Below are 12,010 nucleotides of genomic sequence, written 5' to 3' on the forward strand. Positions count from 1 at the left end.
AGAGAATGCAGATTCCACACAGGCGAGGCCGGATTTGAACCCAGGTCCTGAGAACTGTGAGCTGCTTTCAATTCAACATTTGAGGATTATCATTACCCGGATAACTAGATCTCTACTCAATTATTATTTTTTTAAACACACACACACACACACACACAGCTGCAGTTTTCCCCTCAAAAAATCTGCTACTACTTTGTCATTCCCTCATTGGCAGCATTTTGGGGTCAATCTGTGAAACGCAAGCCAGTAAGCATTCATGAATTGTATTAAATTAGCATGTAATAATGTTAAGGGTGTTGCAGGACCCCCATCATTCAGAATTTAATCAATTTCACTATAATGGCTAACCATCAGGATTCATGGCTGCAGACAACAGAGGGCGCTCTGCTTCCTTCTGAAAGCCTCAAGGCGCCTGTCCGCTCCACTACATGCTGAAACAGTGTCAATTATAGTTGGAATTGAAAAAGGGAACTTAAAAGCAAACCAGGAAGTTGGAATACAAAAATGACACTGACAGAAATAAACAGCACTTTTTACTGAGAAAAAGATGGACATGAACGGTAAATCTGAAGACTGAAAGTGAGAACACATTATAATTTTCTATGCTGCTTATCGTTATTAGGGCAAGAGGTGGAGTATGCCCTTAACTGGTCACCAGTCAGCAGGGTTAAAATCAAAAACATCCAGATAAACTATTTTTTTCAGGTCGATATTGTATCTTTGAAAGGAATCTTTTTGAGTAGTTTTTCAATACTTTAGTCAGTCGTTATCTTTTTCTACAGACAATAGTTTCAATACCAATACGTCTACAATTCTCAATCACCGGGTAAATTAGAGATGTTGCTTTGGGCAATCATGATGGTGTTCATAGGATGAATACTGTAGCTCCTGCTCCGACTGCAGCAGGGAGGGAGCCTCAGTCTCCAAAACTCTCCAATCACATCAGAAAAAAGTAGCTAGATTTGTCAAATAAAAAAAAAAAAAAGCATTGCAGGAAGGGTCTGAACTGTTAACTATAACTATGGCAAAAAGGTCACTAAGGTCACTGTCCACAGCTATCCAATTCTTTCTTTTCAACCTTTGCTGCTAATCGGAGGTAAATAATCCTGCCAAATAAAAAGATCTGAGCGAGGCTGCTTGAACCACGCTGCGTTGTGCAAGAGAAAACTATTCACACACTATACGGTCACGCCTTCTATCGCTACAGTCTCTGATAGGCTGTTCCTGATTTAGATTTAAAATAATAAGCAATATTAGAGACAAAACATGGGGCCAGAAAGGGATGATTTTTCAAAAGATTTTAATCAGAGTCGTGCAGTGGGCGCCTTCAGAGTCTTCTCTGCTGACTTAACCCTTATCAAAAGCACTGGCCTGCATTTCCAACTTACATAAAATTGTATTCAATTATTTACAATAGTCTCTTGCATTCATTTCATAGTCTGTGTCTTGGCTGAGCAGCCTCCAGTCATTTAAGGTTTTTTTTTCTTTTTTTTTTTTTTGCCAGATTTCAGATTCTGTGTGTGTTTCCATACGAATGTAATCTTCCCAGGGCCTTCAAACTCAACATTGTTGGTCAATGCCAAATGCCTACAATAGAAATGGCATGTTTCTTTTTTTTGTGGATTTATTCGCCACTTCAACAACAAAGCTGCGGTTTTTGTCATGTTATTAGATGAATAATGATTGTGAACTGCTGTAATGTAGAGACTTGGCGTCAAAACCACAGTCATACTTTTGCATGCAAAAACAGCACATTTGACTTGGCTGCTGAGCAAAGGCCCGCATCCGAAATGCACAGCCCGCCACTGAATTTTAATAATATTTTTACTGTTAAGTCATACAGACAGTTTTAACATAAGGTAAATGAAGAACCTGAGTACAAGGCAGCAAGAATTTTGAAAATCAGGTAATGGTTCTGGAGAAATTGAGTTTTGTTTTTATTTTTTTTTGTGTGGAAAAAAAAAAGCCTTTTTGGGGAATGTTTTTGTGTGATTTCTCAACATATCTCCTCAACCAATTCATTTCATCTGCTAGTCTGGGAGTCTCCTCCGATTGGCTGAGAAGTTTCAGTTAGAAATGTCCACCAATCACAGGGGCTGATATTCTGAGGCGTGTTAAAAGTACTTTCACATTTTAATCGGTGTCACTTGCCCTAAAAACTTGACTTAACTAGCACAAATAGATTGAAATTGGTAAGAAGAGCAGTGTGGGCAGAAGAATAGGTCATGTACTTAAGCAATCAATTGTTTTTCATGAATTTATTTGTTATAGAGGATTTTGGAGGAGTTTTAACTGCTCATTCCATGTTGTTGTTGTTGTTTTTTCTTTTTTTAGATCTTTTTATTGGAAAATTCCACAAAGATGGCGCCCACTCGTCAAATTGCTACTTTGAGGCTTGAGCACACCCCACCAAACAGGGGAGTGGGATGAGCAGTGGCTCATTTGCACGAGACAGGAGGCGCCTCAAAATGAGTGAGGTTCTAAAACGAGTAGGGATACATATACAGAATAAATTCGTAACAAATTAGTCAAATAATCATATTAAATAATCATAATAAATATTTAGCATTGAGCAAATAGAAATAACAAAAATAGGGAAAATTTTGTCTCATTTCATCTCGGACAGTTAGGGGGGGAAATGACGATCTGTTGTTCCTGCAGTGGGCGCCTTGGCCTCTTATTGCAGTCAAATCAAAAAGAATAGAAGAAGACCGTCAGTTTCTGTATAAATATTCGTTCTTTGAAGTTAACTACCCCCGCGATCTAATGCTAATTCTAGCTAGCCCATCAATGGGGTTTTCCTTTGCCTGTTAGCATTTAGCTGGAGGTTTCTAATGATCAGGTGTGTCTTGTATTTAAATATAGAATGTGTGTAATTCTTTTTGTTGCGGGTTTATTTTTACAGAAAACACCTGGGGTGTCATTATAAAGTTTAAAGCATGCTCAGGGAGGGCAAAGACTGTTTTCATGTGTGTGTGTGTGTGTCTGTCACACACGCACATACAAACACTGCGCGTCTCTTTCAGTCACTTATATTATACCAGTACTAAAAATACCCCGAAAATTTACATTGTTTAATATAAAACGAAGCTATTACTGTTCTGTTTGGCAAGATCTGTGTACCTTTGGACTATTTTGTCTCTTTTTGAAATTCAAAATGTCAGAAAATGAATAAAAGCGATCTTTTTCACCCAATCTCGATCAGCTGAAAATCACGTGATCGACCACGATTTTTCAACACATGATCAGATCGGGACATCCCTGAGAAAAAGAGGGTGGAAAGTGTTCTATAATTCTTCTTCCTTTGGGTACTTTGAAGAAAGCATGTTAGAGTTATGTTATTAAGACACCTGGTAAATAAAATAGTATCCATCCATCCATCCATTTTCAACACCGCTTATCCTGGTTAGGGTCGCGGGGCGCTGGAGCCTATCCCAGCTGACTTCGGGCGAAAGGCAGACTACACCCTGAACTGGTCGCCAGTCAGTCGCAGGGCACATATAGACACGGACAACCATTCGTACCCACATTCACACCGTCACTGAGTGGGAACTGAACCCACGCTACCTGCACCAAAGTCAGGCGAGTGTACCACTACACCATCAGTGACGCAATAAAATAGTAAATTAATCCAAATCAATAATTAGGTGTGAGCTATGTTAATAAGTAACTGAAGGCTGAACTCATTTACATTGTTGATGTGTCTTTTTAAGTTAGCATCCCTCTTTAAGTGCTGCACTCTAGCAGATTCCACTGTTGCTTCCTCCCACAGCACACTGGGTCAAAGCAATGAGTAACTCTGCACGAAAATCTACAGCAGGGAAGGCAGCAGAGCAACAGGTGCTTTCATTAAGCCACTCATTGATTATTCGCGTTTAAACTTGCAACAGTGTGAGTTGTCAGTCTAAGATGACTGAGCAACAGTTGAAGCAATCATTGCATCAAACAGACCATTCATTCATCATTTTCCGTACCGCTTTTCCTCACTAGGGTTGCGGACGTGCTGGAGCCTATCCCAGCTATCTTCGGCTGAGAGGCGGGGTACCCCCTGAACTGGTCGCCAGCCAATCGCAGCAAACAGACCATTCCATTCTTAATTCTTGAAACATGAGAACAGCCTATCACACATTTGCTGAACCAAAGTAATTTTGATGACAATGTTTTATTCCTCTGCCACAGCAGCTAACACTTAACCAGATCAAATTATGGACTGCAATATCATACTGTGCTAAGGACAGGCATATTGTATGCTATAACAGTCTTGCACCACAGTATGACACATATGTTCACTCCATGCTGCTGTGCACTACTGACCCATATCACGAGTTAAAAATTAAGTCCCCACCAACAGATGTTGGCAGGACAATGAAACTTAACATGAGTAAGTCTGTCATTGGATGCACTCAATGTAAATACGGTTAACATCAGCAGAGATTATGCTGCCTCACTATCCAACAACTGCATGTCAAGCTTTAGCTGGCTTTGTCCATACACAACTGGATTATACTAAAGCCCTGTTCGTAGTGAGGAGACGTACCAGAGATCACAGACTCGTTCCAGCTGTCCTGATCACTCAAGTACTCATCCAGACGCCGGTTCTCCTTGTTCTCATCAGACTGCTTCTTGGTCTCCGGCTCGCCAGCAGGCTCCCTCTCTGTGCTGGAGGTGCGGGACAGGCGACCATCTAGCCTGCATTTGGGAGATGCACGCACCTCCTTTATTTGGAAGCTGAAGCCAAATACAAAATGACAACATCAGAAACCATTTCAAATGCATACAATTAGTATCACCTCGATACAAAGATTACAGATATGAGAAAAACATGGCTTTGATTTAACAGTTCATTGCGTTGGATGAATATACTCAATAGTTTAAAATAACTTCAGAGTGGAGAAATGCGGCAAGCTCATTGTGTTAAATTTATAGGTTTGGCAAATTTGAGGTTGAAACATGGGCCAAAGTTGTAAATGTCAAAGATCAGATAAGACATTTCTAATCTTTCTTAGATGTTTAAAGATTATTTCCATGTCAAGTACAGACACTATCTTCGAAAGTATCTAACACAATATAATTTACGTATATTAGGTCAAACGTCATCCAGCAAAACATCCAGAAAATGTTCTCACCTCCAATGGCAGTATGATATTTTATCCAAGACCTGTATCAAATGTTCTGCTTTTATAATGGTAATAATAATTGACACTGTCAGGGAAGTCTTAATTTAGAGGTGTTAATTAACAATATGTTTCAAACACACAGTAAGCTCAATTAGTTACATGACAGGGACAAAACTATTAGGATATTATATACTGTATACCCAATCTTTTTTTTTTTCAAACTGCTCATTCTCATTAACCTATCCCAGATGAGTGGGCGAGACAAAGGGTTCACCCTGGACTGGTCGCCAGCCAACCGCAGGGCTGACAAACAACCATTCAGACTCACAATAACACCTATGGACAATTTAGAGCTTTAAATGAACCTAATAATTGAGAAAGGAAGCCCAAGTAACGTGGGGAAACGATGCAAAAAAAAATTAATTGAGGGCTAATCAATACTAATAGAGAGAGACAGACAGACAGAGAGACAAACCAACAAACAGAGAGAGAGAGAGAGAGAGAGCGCTAGAGAGAGACTAAAAAACTAACTCAATAACGTAAAACTGCCATTGTCCTATGCTTGTCAATTCATAAATGAATGTTTGTTATTCAAATAATACTTGTAGTGTATATTTGTGATTTCAATATAACACACTGACCAAGATGGCGCCTACCAGTGTGGTCGCCTCGGTAACGCGCTCTCTAGTATTGTCTTTGTTTTTGTGTTTTTCGTCCGTCTTTGGAGACCTTACACGACTCACTTACACAAGGGGAGACCTGCTAACCATCAAGGAGTCTACTCCGGACTTTCTGTCACCAACTTTCGAATATCCGCTCAGTTTTTTCCCCGAGTTACTCACCGGAGCGGCGTCCGCGGTTTTCGGCGCATGGAGACGGAAGCGGCGCCACAGAGGGAAGCGAGCCGGCATTCAGGTGAAACTCCGCAAGAGAGGACACAGATTGGCGTTCCCGTCGATCCACCTCGCGAATGTACGCTCCCTACCCAACAAAATGGACGAGCTTCATCTTCTGTTAAAGACCAGTAAAGACTTCGGACGTTCCGCGGCCATGTGCTTCACGGAGACCTGGTTCTGCGACGCTGTACCTGATGGCGCCGTTATGCTTCCCGGTTTCCACATTCATCGAGCAGACCGCGACATGGAATCATCGGGGAAAACAAAGGGCGGCGGGATATGCCTCTATATCAACGAAAAATGGTGTACGGACGTCACGGTGCTCAGCACACACTGCAGCCCGCATTTGGAGTCGCTATTCTTAAACTGTAAACCATTCTACTCGCCACGTGAGTTCGCATCATTCATACTGGCTGGAGTCTATATTCCGCCTCAAGCTAACACGAACGCCGCATTGCTAACGCTCGCCGACCAAGTCAACGAAATTGAAAAAAAACACCCCGACTCACCCCTCATTATTCTCGGGGACTTTAACAAAGCTAAACTCAACCACGAACTCCCTAAATACAAGCAGCACATCGACTTTCCTACCAGGGAAAATAATACTTTAGACCACTGCTACACTACGGTAAAAAACGCATACCGTGCTATACCTCGTGCAGCCTTGGGCTCGTCTGATCACTGCTTAATTCACTTAATACCGACGTACAGGCAAGAACTTAAATGTGCGAAGCCTACAGTAAAAACAGTCAAAAAGTGGACAAATGAAGCCAAGATGGAACCTCAAAGCTGTTTAGACTGCACAGACTGGAGTGTCTTTGAAAATTCAGCTGGCAGCCTGGATGAATATACGGACACTGTCACATCCTATATCAGTTTCTGTGAAGAGGTCTGTGTACCAACAAAATCATTTCGCACATTCAACAACAATAAGCCGTGGTTCACTGCTAAACTTAAGCAGCTTCGCCAAGCTAAGGAGGACGCATATCAGAGCGGGGACAGGGCCCTGTATAATCGAGCTAGAAACCAGCTGACCAAAGAAATTAACATTGCAAAGAGGATCTATACAGCAAAGTTGGAAAAACAGTTTAGCGCAAACGACTCTCAATCAGTCTGGCATGCATTCCAATCGCTGACTAATTACAAGCGACGATCCCCCCAAGCTGAGAACAATAGCACACTAGCCAACGACTTGAATACCTTCTACTGCAGATTTGAAAAGGACAGTTTCACACCACACACCAACCCGGCCGCACCCGCGACCACAATCACACCTCTGACCTCTGCGTTAACCATCCATGAACAGGATGTGAGACGCATCTTCAAACAACAAAAGATTAACAAAGCGGCAGGCCCGGACCACGTGTCCCCATCCTGCCTCAAAGTCTGCGCGGACCAGCTCGCTCCAGTCTTCACTCAGATCTTCAACAGATCTCTGGAACTGTGCGAAGTTCCATCCTGTTTCAAACGCTCCACCATCATCCCAGTCCCCAAGAAACCTGCAATCTCGGGTCTGAATGACTACAGGCCTGTCGCTTTGACATCTGTGGTCATGAAGTCCTTTGAACGTCTTGTGCTGGACCACCTCAAGAGTGTCACAGGTCCCCTGCTGGACCCCTGCAGTTTGCCTACCAAGCGAACAGATCTGCGGATGATGCAGATGTCAACATGGGACTGCACTTCATCCTAGAACACCTCGACAGTGCAGGGACCTACGCGAGGATCCTGTTCGTCGACTTCAGCTCAGCGTTCAACACCATCATCCCTGAACTCCTTTCATCCAAGCTTCTCCAGCTCAGCGTTTTACAGCTTTCTGACGGGCAGGACACAGCAGGTCAGGCTGGGGGAGGCCACCTCATCCACACGCAGCATCAGCACTGGGGCGCCCCAAGGTTGTGTCCTCTCTCCGCTGCTCTTCTCTCTCTACATGAACGACTGCACCTCAGCGAACCCGACTGTCAAACTCCTGAAGTTTGCAGATGACACCACTGTCATCGGCCTCATCAAGGACGGTGACAAGTCTGCATATCGACAGGAAGCGGAGCGGCTGGAGCTGTGGTGCGGCCGACACAACCTGGAGCTGAACACGCTCAAGACTGTAGAGATGATCGTGGACTTCAGGAGGCATCCTTCGCCACAGCTGCCCCTCACGTTGTCCAGCTGCCTTGTGTCAACCGTCGAGACCTTCAAGTTCCTGGGAATTACAATCTCCCAGGACCTGAAGTGGGCGACCAACATCAACTCCGTCCTCAAAAAGGCCCAGCAGAGGATGTACTTCCTGCGGCTTCTGAGAAAGCACGGCCTGCCACCGGAGCTGTTGAGGCAGTTCTACACAGCAGTCATTGAATCAGTACTGTGTTCTTCCATCACAGTCTGGTTTGGTGCTGCTACAAAAAAGGACAAACTCCGACTGCAACGGACAATCAAAACTGCTGAAAGGATTGTCGGTACCCCCCTACCCACCCTTGAGGACTTGCACGCTGCCAGAACTAAGACAAGGGCATGCAAAATCCTCTCGGACCCTCCCCACCCCGGTCACCAGCTCTTCCAGCTCCTTCCCTCAGGTAGGCGCTACCGATCAATGCAAACTAGAACTAGTAGACATTCCAACAGCTTCTTCCCTCTTGCAATCAACTTCTTAAACAGCTAACTTATAATTCCATTACAACAAGCTGGCAATTTTTTGACTTGAGTTCGTTGTCTCATTTCTGTGGGGCCAATTATGTATTACTCGTGCACTCACTGTAGTTGTCTCGCCGTGCTGCACTATTTGCATATACTGGCCACTCATGCCAGAGTAGCATCTGCTCCATTTGCACACTGATTGAGGAGTATCTGTAACATTTGCACAACCATTGTCCCAGATTATCGCACTACTCGTCACTTTAAACCGCATACACTCCTTGAAGTCTCAGTGCCCTTTGCACAATGGTCTATTGCGATATTAGCCATTCGAACTGCTCTAAGTGCTAGAGGACTCTGCATCTTTTTGCACAATTGTTTTTTGTCAATGTCTTTATGTCTCCAAAGTGTTCTGTAAATTGACTGTCTGTTGTACTAGAGCGGCTCCAACTACCGGAGACAAATTCCTTGTGTGTTTTGGACATACTTGGCAAATACAGATGATTCTGATTCTGATTCTGTCCAACCTTTCCTGTCGATGTTTGGTGGCCAGCGCACGGTGCAGTTCCTCGATTATGCAGCTAGGGGGTAGTTGAGAATGGATTGCGCCAAGGTGGGGGGAGCCAGTTGGTGTGGACATTCGGCCTCTCAACAGGGAGCCATGAGGGTCTTTGGGAAGCGTGAAATTCCTGGGTAAGGTGGCTGGAGATTTTTTCACTCTCACTGGTGGCGCACCTGAGAAGGGATATATATGAGCCAGCGTCAGATGCGAGTGGAAGATGAAGCAGCACGGACGCCCAAGATGAGTACGACTATGTAAACTCACCATCAAGGCTGCCCAGTCTGGTGAGCACTTTGACTTGCAGGTTGGGTCCTGGAGGGGTGCTGGCACGTCTCTGAGGAGGGGCCGGTTCATTTCTGCAGTCAGAGAACTCCACCTTGAAATGCTCATCAAAGGGACCTCCATTTTCACTTTGACTGGGATCTTCCACTGCCTTGCAATCCTCCATCACATCTTGCACTAAAAGTGAGAGAATTGAATAGTTCCGTTTGAGACATCTCTGTCTCCACCAAGAGCACACTTTTTGGAACTACTACATATGGAAAATTCTCTGTTTTGTTTCAGTGTATTCAGTATTGTAATATAAGCAAAACAAACATCTTGAACTTTTATTTGAATTATATTTGTTTGGATTTAATTATTACATATCTGCCTGCGGCGGCACCACTGCTTAGAGCGTCTGCCTCACAGTTCTGAGGACTGGGGTTCAATTCCCGGCCCCGCCTATGTGGAGTTTGCATGTTCTCTCCGTGCCTGCGTGGGTTTTCTCCGGCCACGCCGGTTTCCTCCCACATCCCAAAAAAATGCATGGTAGGTTAATTGAAGACTGTAAATTGCCAGTAGGTGTGAATGTGAGTGTGAATGGTTGTTTGTTTATATGTGCCCTGCGATTGGCTGGCATTCAATTCAGTATGTACCCCTCCTCCTGCCCAATGGTAGCTGGGATAGGCTCCAGCACTCCCGCAACCCTTGTGAGGAGAAGCGGCTCAGAGAATGGATGCATGGATGGATATCTGCCTGCATAGCATACCTACCAAGGAGACTTTTTTTGTGTGTGTGCAATAACTGATTTGTTATTATTATTATTATTATTATTGAGGGATAAATTATTCTATTCTTGGATGTATTGTAATGCAGATGTAAAGAATACTGAATGGAATAATACATTTCAATGAACAATTATTAAATAAGATAAGGCTGGTAGAAAAATAAATCTAATATTATTATCATCATCTACAAAATCCTCAAAACTGTCAAACTTCAAAGTGGCTAACAGGAGATGGATGAAAATTGAAGCACTGCAGTTTTATGACTTACTGTAAGTGTGGGTGGAGGGTATATTTATGACTCCAAGGGAAGACAAGAAGCCAATGCGAATATTTTAGGAAATGGTTTCAAATGCCACATACAGATTAAGAAGGATGAGATCAAATTCCAGAATCTGGTACTATGACGTGGACATTAGTGATTTGTACCAGCTGAGATGCTGTATTTTGAAGAGAATCGGTAGGTTAGATGAGGATGGCAAGAATTTTCGAGCATCAAGATAAGTAGAAGATTTGGAATTCGGAATAAGGTCAGTGATGTCTGTGACAAGGGGAAAGATTGAACCATAAAGTTAGCAGGACAGAAAGGACAGGAGTAGAAACCTTTGGAAATGTTGGGTGCCGGTGGATCTTATCTTGTAGTTTCTAATGTTTTGCGAGCCCCATTTGCAGTGGTCCCTCTCCTTTTATACCTGTTAAAGCTTCAAAATCATAGCCCGGGTCTTCAGTGGTACTGGCCGGCGATGCTATGGGCTCCTCATCTCTGTCATCTCCATCTGAGTGGTTTGGAGTGTCCTGATCTTCATTGTTACCTCCACAAGCAAGGTCTGAATCTGCACGCAAGAATGACTTTTGATGCATGCAGACATCATTTGGCAAAACAAATTAAAAGTAATAACCTGTAATTAACTTGAATGTGTGAGTGTATGTGTGTGCGTGTGTGCGTGTGTGTGTGTGTGCGTGCGTGCACACGGGCATTCGTGCGTGATTGTGTGTCTAATTTTTGCACCTGCTTCCATCTTCCCGGGGTTCTGTTTAAGGAGGTCATCTCGCTTCTGTCGGACTGCTGCCTTTTTCTCCACAACTGCAAAATAAAGCACTCGTGAAAAGAGTCCAGTGATGGAACCGAATAGTGTAAAAGTTCTAGTTGAAGTGCCAATGCCACCTCAAATTGAAAGTACAGTATTTACTATCACTGATGGAACACAAAATAGATCAACTCACCCACTGAGGGCTTCAGTTTCTCATTTTTCTTTTTCCTCCATTTCCATGGCTTAAAGATGCGTCCCAAGTTGGCTAACTTACTGTTGCGTCTTACAGGAGGTGTACGAACCCCCGAGACCAGGCAGCCAGACTGCAGTACCCTCTGTTGGTCCATCACATCTTCAAGATAAGAGCAGACAGTGGAACACCAAAATAAGAACCAGGCAATTTCTTATTCGTATCCCTTCTCACACAATTGGCTGAGACCTCATCACGTGAGAGCCATGTATGTGGGTCACAGGCGATACATGCTAAATACAGTAGATTCTCGTCTAAATCTGGAGGGGAAACTAAGGATGCGGGGAAAGACAGAGAATTGCATTGTTTATGTGAAACTCGGATGATCTGAGGCAGGCATTGGTCTGAAGCCTGCATTTCAAAAGTGGGTGGGGACAAATTGTTCAGGAGTAAGCCAACTTTTATGAGCAAATTATCATCCTCTCGCATTTAACTGCTCCTCGCCATAGTGTCCAAAGACCAAATTAACAAAACTGTCAAACTCTG

The 12,010-nt window shown here is 43.5% G+C and overlaps 1 protein-coding gene across 4 annotated transcripts in view; it reads right to left on the bottom strand.

Moving 5' to 3' along the window:
• Positions 1-12,010, bottom strand: part of phactr3b (phosphatase and actin regulator 3b) — a 64,832-nt gene that overhangs the window by 25,064 nt on the left and 27,758 nt on the right. For all 4 annotated transcript variants that reach the window (XM_061785736.1, XM_061785735.1, XM_061785737.1 and 1 more), the window contains exons 2-7: positions 11,468-11,626; positions 11,253-11,327; positions 10,936-11,076; positions 9,462-9,656; positions 9,163-9,370; positions 4,538-4,728 (exon numbers count right to left, since the gene is read on the bottom strand). In XM_061785736.1, coding sequence (XP_061641720.1) covers positions 4,538-4,728; positions 9,163-9,370; positions 9,462-9,656; positions 10,936-11,076; positions 11,253-11,327; positions 11,468-11,626 — 969 coding nt within the window. The remainder of the gene's footprint in view (positions 1-4,537; positions 4,729-9,162; positions 9,371-9,461; positions 9,657-10,935; positions 11,077-11,252; positions 11,328-11,467; positions 11,627-12,010) is intronic.

The sequence above is a fragment of the Phyllopteryx taeniolatus genome, chromosome 9 (assembly GCF_024500385.1).
Source record: "Phyllopteryx taeniolatus isolate TA_2022b chromosome 9, UOR_Ptae_1.2, whole genome shotgun sequence".
NCBI lineage: Eukaryota > Metazoa > Chordata > Actinopteri > Syngnathiformes > Syngnathidae > Phyllopteryx > Phyllopteryx taeniolatus.